General features: G+C 34.0%; 1 protein-coding gene across 2 annotated transcripts in view; it reads left to right on the forward strand.

Moving 5' to 3' along the window:
• The window catches only part of NCAM2 (neural cell adhesion molecule 2), a 545,626-nt gene that overhangs the window by 362,784 nt on the left and 163,304 nt on the right, over positions 1 to 19,538 (forward strand). For both annotated transcript variants that reach the window (XM_070455106.1, XM_070455107.1), the window contains exons 6-8: positions 5,223 to 5,340; positions 11,304 to 11,464; positions 13,947 to 14,092. In XM_070455106.1, the coding sequence (XP_070311207.1) occupies positions 5,223 to 5,340; positions 11,304 to 11,464; positions 13,947 to 14,092 (425 nt within the window). The remainder of the gene's footprint in view (positions 1 to 5,222; positions 5,341 to 11,303; positions 11,465 to 13,946; positions 14,093 to 19,538) is intronic.

A 19,538-nucleotide genomic window follows, 5' to 3' on the forward strand; every position in this document is an offset into this window, starting at 1 on the left:
TCTGCTGATAATTATTGAGGATCCCTTGTACGTGATGAGTCACTCCTCTCTTACTGCTTTCTAAGATTTTCTCTTTGCCTTTTGAGAATTCCATTATAATGTATCTTTTCCTGGTCCTCTTTGAATTCACCTTAGTTTTACACTCATGGCTAAAGTTTTAAGCCGTTATTCCTTCAAACATTCAGCTTGTCCCCTTTTCTCCCACTTCCCTTCTGAGACTCCTACCATGTGACTGCTGGCCTACTTGGTTATGGCCCACCACTCTCTTCAGTTGTAATCACTTTTCTTCAGTCTTTTGTCATTCTGTTGCTCATATTCAAGAATTTTCATTACCTTATTTCATATTCAGTGATTCTTCTGTTTGCTTACATTTGCCTGTGAATCCCTCTATTGAATCTTTTATTTCCGTGATTGTAATTTTAAGTTTCAGAATTTCTTTTTGCCCATTTTTTAAAGGTTTTCTATATCTTTATAGGTATTTCCATTTTCTTCATACAGTTTTCTTCAGTTTCTCCAATTCTTCCTTCAGTTATTTGAGCAATATTAAGATAGTTGTTTGAAAGTGCTTATCAGTATATCTGCCCTCAGCTCTTTTTCAGGGACAGTTTCTATTGATTTAATTTTTCCTTTCAATGCACCATACTTTCTTATTTCTTTACATGCCTCGTGATATTTTTGCTGACAGTTGGACATTTGAATATAAGAAGTGTTTACTGTGGTGGAACTAGTGGTAAAGAACCTGCCCGCTAACACAGGAAATGTAAGAGATGTGGGTTCCATCTGTGGGCTGAGAAGATCCCCTGGAGAAAGGCATGGCAAACCACTCCAGTACTCTTGCCTGGAGAATCCCATGGACAGAGGAGCCTGGCGAGCTACAATCCATTGAGTCACAAAGAGTCAGATATGACTGAAGTGACTTAACACAGCACATGGAAATCAGAATTTTTCTCAATCACAGGGTTTACTGTGACTGATTCTTTGTTATTATTATCAAGATGTGTCCTTGATCAAACTTAGATCAAACAAAGATCAAACTGAGATAAATTTGAGGTAGCCTCTGGTATTTTCTAAGCCTGCATCTTTCCCTGAACATGCTTGAAGGCGTTACTCACTCATTCGTGTCCAACTCTTTATGACCCAGTGGACCATAGCCCTCTGCGCTCCTCTGTCCTTGGAATTCTCCAGGCAAGAATACTAGAGTGGGTTGCCATTTCCTTTTCCAGGGGATCTTCCCAACCCAGGGATTGAACACTGGTCTTCTGCATTGCAAGCAGATTTTTTACCGTCTAAGCCACCAACATGCATGGTCACTTTCTAATATGTCCATTATATGGAGTTGTTTTTGATTGTCCCAGTGTTTAATATCTGGCCAGGTTCTGCTTGTGGTAAAGAACCTGCCTGCCAGTGTAGGAAGCATAAGAGACATGGGAAGATCCCCTGGAGGAGGGCATGGCAATATACTCTAGTATTTTTGCCTGGAGAATCTCATAGACTGTGGAGCCTGGAGGGCTACCATCCATAGGGTCACAGAGTTGCATATGACCAACCTAGATAGCATATTAAAAAGCAGAGACATTACTTTGTCAACAAAGGTCTCTCTAGTCAAGGCTATGGTTTTTCCAGTAGTCATGTATGGATATGAGAGTTGGACTATAAAGAAAGCTGAGTGCTGAAGAATCGATGCTTTTGAACTATGGTGTTGGAGAAGACTCTTGAGAGTGCCTTGGACTGCAAGGAGCTCCAACCAGTCCATCCTAAAAGAGATCAGTCCTGGCTGTTCATTGGAAGGACTGATGTTGAAGCTGAAACTCCAGTACTTTGGCCACCTGATGTGAAGAGCTGACTCATTATAAAAGACCCTGATTCTGGGAAAGATTGAGGGCAGGAGGAGAAAGGGACGACAGAGGATGAGATGGTTTGATGGCATCACTGACTCAATGGACATGAGTTTGGGTAAACTACGGGAGTTGGTGATGGACAGGGAGGCCTGGCGTGCTGTGGTTCACGGGGTTGCAGAGTCAGACACGACTGAGCGACTGAACTGAACTGAACTGAAGTGAATGAGCACCCACTGCAAAGGGATTTAAAAAAAAAAAAAAGAAAAAAAGAAAGAAAAGAAAAGGAAGGCATTAAAGGATGCCAGTTAATTAAATCTCAGGATTTCACAACAATTGTGGGAGTTTAACAACAATCGCCACTGCCTCTTTATATCTTCACCTCTGTGATCAAAAGCCTCAGTCAGGGATTAGTGCACAGATCCTTGATTTCTTAATAACAAAGCCTTTTTTTCCTATCCTGGATTTTTTTGTGCCACTTATGCCAGAAATGTGTGTACAGCTGCCTGCCTCAGATGTGAAGGGTGATAGGTAGTTGCTTCTGTACACGTACAACATAAATTGATCAGTGTTAACCAAGGTTTACCTTCCATGTCTTTGTCTAGAAGTTGCAAGCATTTAGTAGACCTGGCACTTCCAAGATAGTTACATAAGACAGATCCTGCTAAGACAGTGCAGTTGTGGTGTAGGTGTGGAGACAAATGCTCGTTGCTTCCGCCTCTGCTGTCTTCCCCAAGTACTCTCTTGTGTGAGTGTCTAAGTGTCACAGAACCTTAAAAGCTATAAACAAGAAAAGGTAATTTAGAAAAGGCTGAGTCTTAAGACACTAGTCCTCTGCCAGGTGGAGCTCGTATATATGAATATATTTGATAATCCATATTTAGGACAGATCCAAATAATCAGTAAGTTAAAAAAGAGTTGATATCCTGACAATGGTAGAGTGGGGTTTGTTATCCTTATCCTGCACAAAATTGGAGAAATTATTGTATTGGTTAACTAGGACTATGCAAGTATTTCACAGTTAATACCATATTCTTTATCTTCCAAAAATACTTGAGGTGAAGTGGGTGGAGACAGACTGCAAGACACAGAAGAAGAGTGGATTAGTCTGGCAGGAGTCTTCTGTTGATGAAGGGCGATTGAGATTCCAAGTTAATGATATCTTTGGTACATAAGCAGCCAATGAGGGAAATTATAATGTTAAGGTGAATCAAAGCCTACATGTATTCATAAGTTATAGAGCTATTTCTCTACACATTCCAATGTTTCTTGAAGCTAAACTATGAAAAGAGAAGCTTAGAAAGAATTGACTACTTAACGGATGTGTATGTGTATTTGTCACCTGTGTCCGACTCTTTGCAACCCCATGGACTGAGGCCTGCTGGACTCCTCTGTCCATGGAATTCTCCAGAAAAGAATACTGGAGTGGGTTGCCATACCCTTCTCCAGGTACTTAACAGATACGGAATATAAATCTTGGTCAAGTTATTAATCCTGAATTTTTCATATGTGGTCCTATGCCAAAATAGACATTAAAAAAAAGGTTAAAATAGTGTAGGTGCTGACCTTGTTAGGAAAAAATAAATTCATATGAAATATGATTGTTTTCTCTTTTAAAAGTATTTAATCCAGCTCAACAGTGAATTCAGAAGCATAAGTTAATATACATAAAAATGCTGTACGGTCTAAACAGGAGCTAACAAACTGTCAGAATATCTTGGCATCTGAACTAGTGAAAATCTCTGCAGATTTTTATTGCATTTTTTTCTTCCAAATAGTTCTAGAATTATTCTTCAGAGTACCTCAAAGTATCTAAATATGCAATGTTAATATTTTTCTGCTAATCTGCACTACAAATAAGAACACATGTATCATTATTGGAGTTAATATATCATAAAACACAGAGATTAAGATTTGTTAATTCTGAGAGATCATCCAGCATATACAGTTGACTCTATAGATAAGAAGATTATCATAAGGAATAAATAACTTGTTTAGATTAGTAACAGTAACTGGACAAGAACTAAAATATAATTCTCCATTTGAAAATATTTTTATCTACATAAATACTATAGAGAGAATTTGTGTTAAATAGTTCATTTTCATCATAATTCTTTAAGGGCTAAAAATCTGTATTGTTTCAATAAAAATATAGTGTCCTTGCCACTACATTTATAAATAACAAAAGGAAAAGCAATACATGTTGATTAAACTGTTTTCTCCCATAATTTAGAAGAAAACAGGGTACCAAAAGTCAAATCTCAATGACTTAAAATGCAGAGTTAACATCTGAAAAAAAATCCATCCTATTTTAATGCTAGTAATTATTATGTTAGTTTACAGACAGCACATCAGGTCATGCACCTTGTATTTAAATTCATAAAGGCAGAAATTTGATTTAATGTGCATAATTACTAAGATATATAACAGTTCCTATCCCCGTCATCAGTTGTAATAATGTAGCATCAATGACCTGAATGCTATTGAAATATTTAATTATCATCACACATCTAAATGCCTGTCTGGTCATGTTGTTTAGGATAGTAAAATCAAACATATTAAATAATTAATTTTATAAATGTTTCATCATATTCAATTGAAAATCATAAAAGTGTGCATTAAATAAAAATGTATGCTTTACTTTGAAATTTAGCTTCTGTTATGGATGGCATTGATTTATTTATTGCAAACAATGCATTTCAGTAACAGTTTCAACATGTTTAAAATGTGCAACATATACAGTTTTTGCAATGTAATTAGTTAGAAATTGAGGAAGCTTAATTTTAAAATTGAATTGTTCATGAAAATCTATTTCATACTCTCTATAGATTAGGCAGTCTCTCTTCATAAAATCTTCTATAGTTGTTTAAAGAAATTAAGTGTGGTTAATCAGAGGGAACATTATGGTTTGACACTTAATTCGAAAGCCCTGTCTTGAAGCTGTGAATGATTGCTTATAGAATTACATACACCAATGAGAACCCAAATAGGAAATCCATTTATGCTCCAAGTAGATTAACAGTATTGATGTAAGCCAGGGTGGTATTGTCTTTTTGTAAGTAATAGTTCATAAAAGCATGTGTATATATAAATATAAATATGGATATATATTTTCTAAAATGTATACTTTATTTTTAGTCTCATTTGATAGATTAAAAGTAGTAAAACAGCATTACAGTGAATTATCTAATTATTGTAGAAGACAGATCAGTGATTTTAAAGTCATTTTTCTATGCCGTCAAGTCAGTCCTCTTGATTTAAGTACAGAGGTGAGCTATCAAGTTTTAAAGCTTAGCTTTAAAAAAAAAAGGCAATGGTGAAACAGTCTCAGTGGTGTTGGTGAACTATTTTTCATCTTTATTTAATCTACATTCATCTGTTTTTCAGTGCCACCAGTGATCACAATGCCTCAGAAATCCTTTAATGCCACAGCGGAGAGAGGAGAAGAGATGACATTTTCCTGCAGGGCCTCAGGCTCTCCTGAGCCCACCATCTCCTGGTACAGGTAGGTTATGTACCCACACTCTCTTGCCTTGTGTCCATGGTCAGGCTTCTGGGAAAATACTTACAATCCTATCATTTTGTCTGGAAGGAAACCATTATGTTTGAATTTCATTTAAAAAATGATGAGGCTTTTGTTTCCAGTTCAGTTGGTTAAATTGTTGAAGAGAGCAACAGAGTGATTTAATACAAGTCAAAGGCTGCAGGCATAGCTCTGGTCAGTCCAACAGGCATGTTTCTGGCTAAAATGGGTCCGGGAGCCCTGTGACTGATTCAGCCATTTACAGTTACTACTGGAGAGTGCCCAGAAGTGGGAAGTCTAGTAAGATACCACTGTTTATGCCCCTGGTGGCTGAGACAGTAACGAGTCGGCCTGCAACGTGGGAGACCTGGGTTCAATCCCTGAGCCGGAAAGATCCCTGAAGAAGGGAATGATTACCCACTCTAGTACTCTTGCCTGGAGAATCCCATGGACAGAGGAGCCTGGTGGGCTACAGTCCAGGCGATTGCAAAGAGTCAGACACAACTGAGCAATTAACCCACACAAACATAATTGTATATTTTGTTCACATACTATATTATGACAAATAAAGGTAATTTTCTAGAGCTAACTTATAATAAATTTAATGTTATATAAAGATGTTCAAAGAATAAAGTCTCTATTATAAATCTATTGTTTTATGATTCACTTTAATATAGTTTCTGAATTTTTAAATGTTATTTGATTTCTGTTAACATCGAACAGATATGAAAATATTCCATTCTTTTAGGTTGTGACTCATGCTGTTAAAATGGAGACAATGAAAGTTTAAAAATGGAGTCTTTTAAACATGTATTAGCTATTAATAAAGGTTACTACTGAAGAAAATCTATAAATATCATATGTTATAAATCATATGCTATAGAATAGCTTCAAGAAAACAATTAGAAAACAAGAAAAAAATATATTCAAGTTGACAAAAGTGCCCATAAGAATGATTAGGTTTTAAATAACATTTTAAGGAGAATAATTGAAATTCAAAATGATTTTTCATTACTTTCTGAGCATTTACTGATATTATCTTCAGGTTTCAAATCCTTATTTAACCACTTAACATAGCAGGTAGCAATAAACAAGATATTTCTTCAAACAGATGTTTTTAGACTTTCTTTGCAGACAATAATTCCTTTTTAACACACTGTTGATATTTTTAAGGTGATTACACATCAGACATTAATACATTCACCCCAGATAATTATCATGTTTCTCAGAGACTTCTGGTTTCTAATGTGTGTCCTTAACAGTCAATATGAGATCTAACCACAGCAAGAAAAAGCTCTTGGATCATTCATTACAGTGAACAAATATCATTTTAGAATCTTATTCTCATCATTTTATCTTTCTGGAGAGACTGCCTTTTGGTTTAGATTTTTTTCTTTTTTTTTTTTTTCATTTATTTTTATTAGTTGGGGGCTAATTACTTTACATCATTACAGTAGTTTTTGTCATACATTGAAATGAATTAGCCATGGATTTACATGTATTCCCCATCCCTGTCCCCCCTCCCACCTCCCTCTCCACCCGATCCCTCTGGGTCTTCCCGGTCCACCAGGCCCAAGCACTTGTCTCATGCACCCAACCTGGGCTGGTGATCTGTTAGACCCTAGATAATACACATGTTTCAATGCTGTTCTCTTGAAGCATCCCACCCTCGCCTTCTCCCAGAGTCCACAAGTCTGTTCTATACATCTGAGTCTCTTTTTCTGTTTTGCATATAGGGTTATCGTTACCATCTTTCTAAAGTCCATATATATGTGTTAGTATACTGTAATGGTCTTTATCTTTCTGGCTTACTTCGCTCTGTATAATGGGCTCCAGTTTCATCCATCTCATTAGAACTGATTCAAATGAATTCTTTTTAATGGCTGAGTAATATTCCATGGAGATTTTTTTCTTAAGTTAACATTAGTTCAAAATTCTCATATGTATGTGGAAATATAATAATCATGCAGTCTAGAATGAATCAGAGGCTACTATAAGTGAATAACTTAACTCCATAGTTTTGCATCTCCATTTTTTTTTCATATGTCTTTAGTCTCATCATTTGAATGGAATAAAATAATAGATATTCTACTTGCTGGATATATACTATACAGTGGGAGAATTGGAATATATGGTACTATTCTTAAAGGAGGTAAAATTGGTATCAGAGGGAAGTTTTTACTGCAATGTATTTATCTGTGTATATAGAAATGTTTGGACTTGCCCGGTGGTTCAGTGGTAAAGAATCCACCTGCAATACATGAGCCACAGGAGACACGGGTTTGATCCCTGTGTCTGGAAGATCCCCAGGAGGAGGGCATGGCAACCCAATCCCAGGATCCTTATCCCACGGACAGAGGAGCCTGGTGGGCTACAGTCCATGGGGTTGCGAAGAGTTGGACATGACTGAGTGACTAACACTTTCACATACACGTTATTTTTGTGAAAAAAAGTTCCAAAAAGCATTAGGGCAGCAGCACAGAGAGAAAAATCCAGACTGCCTGTTGCATAGTGATACTATCTCCAAGAAGTGTGAGTGAAGTCAGTCAAGAAGGTAATTTAAGACCAAGCATTGAAGAAAAATAAGAATTTTTCGCAAAGAAAACCAGAAGCACTTGGCGACATGAAAACCAAAGTGGGGATAAAAACAGAAACTCTGAATATCACTTTCTTCATTTCCACTCCAATGTTTCTTCTCCTGAGAATCGTATAATTATTCTTTTGATAATACCATGTGGATTTTTATTGTTAGCTGTTTTAATTGGTGTATTCCATGGGTTTTCAAATATTAAAACAACCTTGCATTCCTTAGAGGCAACCCACTTGTAATGTCTAATATGCTTTTAATCCCACCAGAGTGTTTTTCATCATTCTACATTTTATGTCTGTAAGTTTGCTGGAAGCCTTTTTTGTTTGTTTTCTATTCTTCTCTTACCAAGCTCATATATGACTTCCTTCAGCATATAGAATGTATTTAATAGCTATTTAAATGATCTTGTCTACTAATTGTATCATCTGTGTCTTTTCTGAATCTTTTATACTAATTGATTTTTTTTAACTTATTATAGGTCATATTTTCCTACCTATTTACTATCCTGCCAATTTTTATAGGGTGCCAGGTAGAGAGTTTATGTTTTCAGGTGCTAGATATTTTCATTTTCTTTTACTTTAGCTTTGGATGCAGTTAAGTTACTTGGGAGAAGTTGATCTTCTTGAGATTTGCTTTAAAGCTCTTTTAGATGGATATGGAGCAACCTTTCAGTGTAAGATTAATTTGGCTGCATTACTGAAGCAATATTCTTGTAAGGAGGCAATTTAATACCTTGTGTTTTAGGAGATCTTTCTAGTCTGGATCGAAGGAATGCAAATTTTTTCTGGTCTTTGGTGAGCTCCTGGTATTTCTGTGCTTTATTTATTCCAATGGTTCTTTCCTTAGTCTGGGGAAGCCTTACTTGCATACACTGTACCACAACCTTGTAAATCAACTACATTCCTATAAAATTTTTTAAGAAGATTGGTTGGAAAGCTCTGCAGATTCTTCAGTTCTCTCTTGTGCCTTCTCACATTTTTATTTTTTAAACCTGTAAATTCTAGTCACTTTAACTTCCCCCAGCTGAGAACTCTGTCTTCCACTACACTTCAGAGACCCTGTCTGGCTCCATTGGGAGTTTGTTTATTTGTTTTTTTTTCCAGACATGGACATTTTACAGAAATGCACTATGGATAACAATGACTACTTTCTATATATAGGTTTATTGGGAGAGACACAATTAGAATCATTACCTAAATTATTATTCTTTAATAGTATTTTTAAATTGAACTCTTTAAGGAAACATGATCTCTTTTTTAAAATTAATTTATTTATTTTAATTGGAGGCTAATTACTTTAAAATATTGCAATGATTTTTGCCATATATTGACATGAATCAGCCATGACTGATTAATTAATAATGAATTTATTATAATAGAAGATAAATAAAAAGATGATGGCTGGAATACTCTGGGAATTTTCTTGGGTGTACATGTGTCCCCATCCTGAACCACTCCCCCACCTCCCTCCCCATCCCATTCCTCAGGGTCATCCCGGTGCACCGGCCCTGAGTGCCCTGATCTATGCAAGTTGACTGCTTTAAATTCTTCAAGCATTCATGTCAAAGCCAAATCATGGATCTTTCCCCAAGAAAATTCCCAGAGTATTCCAGCCATCATCTTTTTCTTTCTCTTCTGTTATGATAGGCCTCTCAATCCTCCCAGCACACACACAAAGTTATGAATAAATGCACTAATGGGAACTATATTACCCTCTATTACTGCCAGTCAGATTATGAATTCTTCAAATAAGTGGCTTTGTCCCACTCATCTGCTATATTTCAAACCTTTAGAACAGTATTTCACATAAAGTAGAGAAAAATCCCTTTATCATAAAAAACACTAGAATTTACTTAACCTGCTGCTTATAATGCTATGTAAACAGCCTTTTCATCTGTGGATTGAGAGGTGGGGAAACCATACTTAAATGTTTAGTTCGCTCATCTGTGAATGAGGATGGGAGGGAAAATGCACATGTATGGGCTAATTGTATTTATCCAGGTGAATAAGAGAAGGAAAGTGAGTCACAAATTGTTAAAAGTTCTAATTAATGATGATACAAATGAATACTTCTTTATTGACTAGATTAAGAATTGGGGTTGAAACCCTATCTATACATAAAATTCTAGACAAAAATGCTGACATCTTGTCATTATTCATACTTGAAAATGTTTGATTACTGAAATTGCGAAAAAGCATAAAATTGCAGAGCACTGTATACATTTGCCATTTAGTATTTGCCCAGTGTCGTACACCACTTGTGAATTTTTTGCAGATTTTATGGTATATTTAGACATGTCAATAAAAACTGGAAAAATGGATGATATTGAGTCATAGAAAATAAAATTTATTTTAATATATGGCAGTACTTTCTAGAAAGCAGAACTAGAATTCACTAAAAAGATCATTTAGAATATCAGAAAAATATTGTTTCTTTCTAAGAAAATTTTTAATAACCTTTTTATACATTTCCTTTTTAATTTAAATTCATATAGACAGGTAAAACTCCCTACCCTTAAAGTGAAGTTCCTCAGTCATGTCTGATTCTTTGCGATCCTATGGACTGTAGCCTGCCAGGCTCCTCCGTTCATGGAATTCTCCAGGCAAGAATACCGGAGTGGGTAGCCTTTCTTTCTCCAGGGGATCTTCCCAACTCAGGGATTGAGCCAAGGTCTCCTGCATTGCGGACAGACTACTTACCGTCCGAGCCACCAAGGAAGTGACACCTAAAGGGAGACCCTAAATTGTTATACTTGTTGTTGTTGGCTCGTCACTAAGTCATGTCTGATTCTTTTGCAACTCCTTGGACTGTAGCCCACCAGCCTGTTCTGTTCATGGGATTTCCCAGACAAGAATAATTGGGTGAAAGTTGGTTGCCATTTCCTTCTCCAGGGGATCTTCCCAATGCAGGGATTGAACCTGCATCTCCTGCATTGAAGGTGGATTCTTTACCCTGAGCCACTGAGGAAGTCTATTGTGTCCCTGTAACCTAGTAAATAAATATATTTCATAGATAAGGGTTGACTCACCAGAATAAAGCTTTTTTATTTTTATTTTTGCTAATAATCAAGTGTGAAATTAACAAAAGTGCTTTTTACCTAAGATGTATGTCAAGATTTCAACACAACTCAAATGTTATTCTTGCCTCTAAAGTCAAAGCAACTTTCAAGTATAATGTTACTACTTATGCATTAAATTTTTTGAGCTAATAAATGTATAAGTTTAATTGGAATATAGCTTAATGTATCAATGACAGTAGCCATGAAGTGATTGACATTGTAGGTCAAAATGCTAAAGGGATCTGATCCTGAAAAATGAACTCAGATTTATGAAGATCAACCTGTTTTCTTCTTTAGGAATGGCAAGTTCATTGAAGAAAATGAAAAGTACTCATTGAAAGGAAGCAATACAGAACTCACTGTCAGGAACATAATCAATAGTGATGGGGGCCCTTATGTCTGCAAAGCCACAAATAAGGCAGGAGAAGATGAAAAGCAGGTGCTTCTCCAAGTCTTTGGTAAGTATTATAGCATAGTAGTTAAAACTGTGATGTCTAGAGGAAAGTCTGAGTCAAATTGGGGAAGTCTCTGTCACTTATATGAGCTACTTATAATTAAATTAATTTCTAAACCTGTTTAGTTTTCTCATCTCTAAAATATATTTTAAAATTGCAGCTACCAGGTAGATTTATTTAAGAATTATATGAGATTACACATGTAAATTTTTATAAAATATTTGATGAACTCATAGCAGAGGCTGGAAAAAAATTTGTTAAAATTATACATAAAGAAATGTATTATATCTGTGGGTTGTTCTTCATAAATGTTTAAATGACACACGTTGGGTTCAGTTTTACTTTTAATATACTTCAAGAGTTCATTCAAAAGGCTATAATTAAGAACATTGACCTGTAACCATGATTAAATATTCCCTTTATTTTATTAAAAGGACATGCAATATAAATATCCTCCATATTAGAGCCATATTCCTTTCTTTACAGAACTTATAGAAAGTACAAAAATCAGTATATTTATTTTTTAATTATTGATTTAGCTTCTATTATATTTGTAAGAGGAAAAGATTTTGGTGGTGGATATTTAGAATATGATTATTCTCTTTAAAAAGCAAACACTAAGAAGTATATGCATTACTAATATTTAGTGTCCTTTCTCCATTTTTAACAATGTTGTTATCACAACACTTTCCCAACAATGAGAGGGGCAGGAAGGAAGGAGTACTTTGAAGAGTAGAAGGGACCAGTGTTTGCATTTGGCAGATGCAGCAATACTGTTTAGACCAAAAAATGAATGGTGTACACCTCTGGACAAACCCTTGGCCAATTGGTCCTTGAGCAGCTGTAATAGAAATATTTCCTGTACCAGGGAGATTTTCATAAAGCCTATATTCTAGTTAAGTAAGACAGACAGTAAAGAATATACGAAAGTATATTAAAATAAAAATAAAATTAGAATAATAAGGTGTTCTAAGAAGAATGTGAAACTAGATCAGTCTAAAAAGGGCTATTATTTTGGAGATCATGATGTTGGAAAGTTGCTCAGAAGGGTTATGCTTAGATGTGTTTACAAAAATATCTTTAATAATGAGAAATTGGCAAAGCTATGAATCAGGAGAAAATTGTTCACATAGAATGAAGAGTAAATACATTATTTCTAATAATTCTCAAAATTATTAGAAATTATAGAAAGTACATAATTTATTCAAGTATTATTTCCCACTCAAGAAAATGTTCTTTTTAAAATGTGCAATGCTAGATATGACTTAGTATAAACTAAATTAATAATTAGAAATGATAGACTTTGAGATAATTTCAAAGGATAATCTTAATCTATCTCAATGAGCTCATATGAAATAGTGTTTAATTTTTTAAATTTAAGTGACACTGAGTAAGAACAAAGACAAAAGGTTTCTATTTTTTTTTACCTTTTAAATAGAAAATAATGAATGAAAAATAACATGCTACTTGACTGTTGTAATTATTTTACATAGTAACAGTGAACAGATTCATATTGTGTTTGATACAAAATTATGCATATATAGTGGAAATAAAGCTAAAACTGTTAAAAGTCAATGGAATAAACATTGAATTAAAAAAATTATATATGTCCTGTTTCTGATATCAAGAATTTAATTTTCTAAGAAAAGAGCAACATACATCTATTTCAAAATTGATTACATTTAATGATTTAAAAAAAAACTTACTTGCTCTGAAGTAACAGGTGCTGACTTTTATCACTTTTATGTTCAAACAAATAAAAGCTTAAGAAATGCTAACAATACAGAGTTTAAAATTTTAAAATTCTTTGGCATATGTCAATTTCTTAAGGGACATGTTTTTAATATTAATATAATTTAAATTAGTAGACATGATGGTTTGGTTTTCTAGCTGTCATAATTATCTCTTATGTCTAATAATATTAAAACAATCTAAGGGCAAAATAAATCAACTGTAATAAAAAAGATAAATAGTATGTATATATATTTACTTGTTAAATATTTTAAGTATTATACATAGTTAGACTTACTATTGAATACTATGTATTCAGGGTACAGTCACTATTTACCCCCCTTTTTGTGAAACTGTTTTTAAAGTTTAAGATATAATCACTACAAAAGTAAATGTCATACACAGACACACACACACACAGTACACTTGTGGTTTTAAGAGGACATTTTAATTTTGTAGCTTTAAGAGGAAAAAATTAAATAGCTTTAGTTGACAAAATCTTGGAAAGAATTATATTTTTCTATTGGTTTCTAAACCACTTCAAATTATTTTTATAATCATAATCTATGAACATTATTTTTAAAGCTTTCTCCTATAATTTGCAACTTTCCTGGCAAACCTATAAAGCAAGCATGACACTATAACCACTGCAACATTAATCATTTCATACTATGCTATTGTGTACTCAAATGCCCACTATGAATAATAATATTTTCTTTTAATACAGATCAAGTAATGTATATATTTTTTACAGTACAGCCTCACATAATACAGCTTAAAAATGAGACTACATATGAGAATGGTCAAGTCACACTCATATGTGAAGCAGAAGGGGAGCCTATTCCAGCAATCACCTGGAAAAGAGCAGTGGATGGCATCACTTTTTCTGAAGGTGATAAGGTAACAGCAATTTAATATACAGTGATTTTCAAAAGCATTGTATGTGCAGTGTTTTCTATAAAATTAAATCTCATATTGGTCTCCAATTTACCAAGTAACTTGTAGAAATGCAAGAATGATTTATTTTTTGAAAAGACTATCACAGTCAACCTGAAAGTAAATTCTTATGAGAAAAATGTCAAATTTTAATATTAAAGATGTTTCTCATTAAGACACAAAATTTTAAATTGTTAAGTTTTCCTACATACAAATGTTTGGTATACACTGAATCCATAAAATACCTTACTGCAATTTCAATTCCTCTACCTTGTACTATGCAAATGAAAATAATTTACATTCACAAAATCCTGGCTGCATTTAACTCTTAACTCTTTCATATTTTCTTTATGCATTAGGACAGTAGATTTCTGCTTTTATGTAATTTATGTTAATTAAATTGGCATTTTCACATATGTAAAAGTATTGATTAAACTTACATATCTCTTTTCTTTCTCAGTGTTAAAGAGCAACCTCCTTTAAACCTCTTTCATTAGTTTAAGTCAATTGCCATAGAAGAAAATGATTTCCAAAATATAAGTACCTTTGACTTAACAACATTGATAATAGTGGAAAATTGTGAAGTCAGTTTATCCAAAATATGCTTTCTATTCTTCCAGCTCATCTTGCAATTTTAAACATGCTAACTCCATAAATTGACATAACAGGCTTCTCCCTGGCCATTTACTATTTACCTTTTGAAAGAATGTATTCCCGTACATCAGCTTTCTTTGTCTCATATTTTCCTCGTGATGGCATTTTTTAGACAGTATATCTCTTTTGGCAATAGTTACACTATTTTTATATACTTATTTTATATATGCAAGTTGAAAATCAAATTTCTAAAATGTGAATGAAATTTGCATTCTTCTGGCAACCCAGAAAAACGGTATAGAGTTTGCTTTAATATTTTCTTAACAAATAAACACAGGTATTACTATGGTATATTCCCAAATCTGAAAGGAGTTATATTTCCATAACATACTTTAAAACTGTCCAAAAATTAGATATATAAAACTGTGGATAGTTCTTATGTCAGTTTAGTACATTTCTTTGGAGAAGATCACTCAACAATGATTATCATGTTTGTAAGCCTTTATTAATCATACCTTCATATTCCTAACTCGTATTTTCATTATTTTTTATAAATTTTCTGATAGGTCTCTTCTCAAACATAGCTTTCATTTTTAATTTAATTGATATTTTCTTATATTCATGCCAATAATGAGAGACTCATTATATTCACTTATTTTAGCCTTAAAACATTATCAAGTAACCAGAGACTTACTTCCAATCTAAGATGAGGAGAGATTCTCGATTACTCTGAGCGATAAAGCCTGGTCTGTAATCTGTCCCCTGCCATCTCCCAGAGTTTGTCTGAATTCAGATTCATTGAGCCAGACGCATCCTCTGCTGTCTTCACTAGAAATTAAGCCCACGCTACACTGAGTTAAGAAGTAGTTGAAATGTAGAGCCGTGAATTCTGTTTTAAAGCAGAATTTTTCAAACTTCAGTCATTTGACCATCAGTTTCATTTCTTTTCCATATTTACATGCTGCCTGGACTGTCATGCACTTAATTTTTTTCTTTAAATTAAATTTAAATTAAATTAGGTTTTTATTTTAATTATAAGCAAAAAGATGTCACATTTTAAAATTCACATCAAAGTAAATATGATATAGAGTAAAATTTGTTTCAGAATTAGCCCTAAACTTAGCATGTGCACCTTTACTAGTACACATACCATAGTTTTAAAACACTTCTTTTATTTCAAACTTGCATCAAATTAACATGATACAAAGTTTGCCTATAAAATTTTGAGAACAAACCCTATTTGCCTTTCTTCTATTTGTGAGGTCAAGCACTTCCCTTCAATAAATAAATATGCTGCATTGTTAATTAATGGGTAGAAAGTTCACAAATCTAGTAGCAAAAACTCATTTAATCTGGTTTCCTTATAGAGCAGTAGGTAAAGAATCCATCTGCAATGCAGGAGACCCCAGTTCTGTTCCTGGGTTGGGAAGATCCACTGGAGAAGGGATAGGCTACCCACTCCAGTATTCTTGGGCTTCTCTTGTGGCTTAGCTGGTAAAGAATCTGCCTTCAATTCGGGAGACCTGGGTTTAATCCCTGCCTTGGGGAGATATTTCTATTTGTGAGATCAAGCACTTCCCTCCAGTAAATACATATACTACATTATTAATTAATGGGTAGAAAGTTCACAAATCTTAGTAGCAAAAACTCATTTAATTTCAGTCCTTAACACCAAATGATCCTTCAAAATGATGCCAATAAACTCGATAAATAAAGTATAGTGGAACTTCCCTGACTGGTAGTTAAGACTCTGGGCTTCCAATGCAGGGTGTGTGGGTTTGATCCCTGGTCAGGACCTAAGATCTCACATGCCTGCAATGTGGCCAAAATAAATTTAAATTTGTTTTAAATTAGGAAAAAAAAATAGTGATTTAGCTTCAAAAATAACATTTTTATTTTGCTGGAGTAAAATATGAAATGCTGGTCATCCTCTGAGTTTAGATCAGCTCAAACTTTGTGATTAAAATAATACGATTATCTGTTCTTTTGCATTTATTTGAAAACTGTTTTTTTTCTGTGTCAAAGAAAACAACCATACTTACTGATTCATTGTTCTTTAAGTCCAGATTGCTTTCTATTGCTTCACGTAAATAGATGTATTTACACTGACATTTAAGATTAAAAAGAAACTTAATACAAAGTATAAAAAGTATACTTTAACAATTGTCTTATACTTATATGCAGAAGTCATAGTTGTACCAAAGTGTTTCTATTTTGATTGTAGAAAAGTGGCAGGCATTTTTCTCCATGAATTGAGGTATTGTGATCTGTACCATGCTTCAAATGTTCTTACAGAATAAAATACCAAGACAAAAGGGATTTCTAGAAACCAATAAAGAGAGACAATTATTTAATACAACCACTTGAATAATGTTTTAAAATTTATATCAAATTAAATTCTTAGCATAAAGGTATTGATAGTTTTACTGCTGTGTTCATTATTATATTGTTTTATGCTCTAAGATATTATTTTCTGAGTAGGTACAGCTTTGGACCTAAAGGAAACTTCTAGAATGGTTTTAAATGATTCATTTATGTAAACCACTTCTAATGGAGGGCAAAGGATAATGGAGTGAGTTTTTCACATTATATGAAAATCTCTACTAAAAATACTTAATTTTATATATATATAAAATATGAAGGTTATATTAACCTTTTTGTATTTCCTCCTTTTTTCATTCTAAAGCAACTATGAGTTCTTGAAAATTACATTTAGTAGAATGTAAACAGTAAAATAATCTTTAAAGTAACAGAAATTTCCATTGCTAATATTTCCTGTACCATTTGCCCAAGTTCATTTGACAACCATCAACATCTTTTATCGAGGGCTTCTATGTTTCCATGTGCTATCCTATGCACAAAGAATACAGCAGTATAAAAAAAAAAGTTTTCTGCTTCATAGTGCACTCTTCAGGAGAGGAATCAAGGCATATTTAAAATTAGCAGTGTTTCACATATGAATATGTAGTTCTGAAATGTGAAATTTCATATCAAAATAGAAATTTTAAGTATATAAGTGGACTTCTACAGCCTCCAGATATAGCTTTGGCATATTTTTCTGTGCTATCACAGACTTAGTTCAGCTTGTTCTTCTGACAGGCCTCTGCACTGGTGAATTTTGGAAAGTATATCATCTTCAGAATACCTCCTTTAAATTTGTTTAGGCTGACGAAAACTGCTTACGTTCAGTTCAGTTCAGTCGCTCAGTCGTGTCCGACTCTTTGCGACCCCATGAATCACAGCAGCCAGGCCTCCCTGTCCATCACCAACTCCCGGAGTTTACTCAAACTCATGCCTATCGAGTCGGTGATGTCATCCAGCCATCTCATCCTCTGTCATCCCCTTCTCCTCCTGCCCCCAATCCCTCCCAGCATCAGGGTCTTTTCCAATGAGTCAACTCTTCGCATGAGGTGGCCAGAGTACTGGAGTTTCAGCTTCAGCATCAGTCCTTCCAATGAACTCCTAGGACTTATCTCCTTCAGGATGGACTGGTTGGATCTCCTTGCAGTCCAACGGACTCTCAAGAGTCTTCAACACCACAGTTCAAAAGCATCAATTTTTCGGCGCTCAGCTTTCTTCATAGTCCAACTCTCACATCCATACATGACCACTGGAAAAACCGTAGCCTTCCAGTGGTCATGTATGAATGTGATAGTTGGTTTACACCATTAACTTTTTTTAACTTTCTTTTTAAATCAGTCTAAGCAGTTTTCATTCCAAACTGTTAAAACTGCCTAGACTGATTTAAAAAGAAAGTTAAAAAAAGTTAATGGTGTAATTTGCAACACCTTTATATTATATAAAACAACTTATGATTTTCAACTTCTTTTATCTTTTTTAATAGAATTTACAAAACGAGACTGCCAGTACCACAATTATTGATTTAAGAAAGACAGCAGTGTTTCAAATATCTGCACTTTATTATAAAACTTGCGGTGAAATGAAAAACTGAAATATGGTGACATATTTATAACATCATCTTTAATAATAAAAGACAGTTTGCAATTATTTTTAATGTACCTTTGTAAGTCGTTATATTTGCAAAATTTTTACACCTGTATTTTTATAAGGAACTTTATTTATACTTCTTTACCAAATCCTGAAGATGCATTCTAGGGTGTAATTATAGGGAATTCTTAGTGCCTGATATTAAGATTGATAAAAGCAACAATAACAACAACTAGGGACAAATAAAACCAGCAAAAATGTTTTACTAAATAATTGAAAAAGCAATCATGATATGGCTGTTCAAATATTTTAAAGACAGCCATGTCCGGTTGAACTAGACATATTACTTACTGTAGGTGACTGTATCACAAAAAAGTGGATAGAAGTTATGAAATTGCAGAGATGATCCAAGAATCAGGGATTATAGATAATTAAATGTGTTAAATTCCAAGTGATAGAATTCCATTCCCATAAATTTCTGTATAACAATTTGTATGATTATCAATGTCTAAAAGAAAATTATTTCATTTGACATTACGTTACATAAGAAAATCTTTAATAATATTTATTATCCCAATATTATGCCTTGTGATATTAAAATTTGAGTTAATAATCAGGGGAAGGGGTGAGAGGTACTGAACCAAGGTTGTACATCAGAATCACATACAGAGATGCACACATGTGTACCTGTCTGAGCCTTTCTCCCTGGAAAATGTCTAAGTCTCTCTTTCAGAGTTTGAAATATACCATGTTGTTCAGTCATGTCTGACTGTTTGTGACCCCATGGACTGCAGGGGTCACAGGCTTCTCTATAAGCCTGAAGCTTGCTCAAACTCATGTCCATTGAGTCAGTGATGCCATCCAACCA

Source organism: Odocoileus virginianus, chromosome 25 (assembly GCF_023699985.2).
Source record: "Odocoileus virginianus isolate 20LAN1187 ecotype Illinois chromosome 25, Ovbor_1.2, whole genome shotgun sequence".
NCBI classification, from domain to species: domain Eukaryota; kingdom Metazoa; phylum Chordata; class Mammalia; order Artiodactyla; family Cervidae; genus Odocoileus; species Odocoileus virginianus.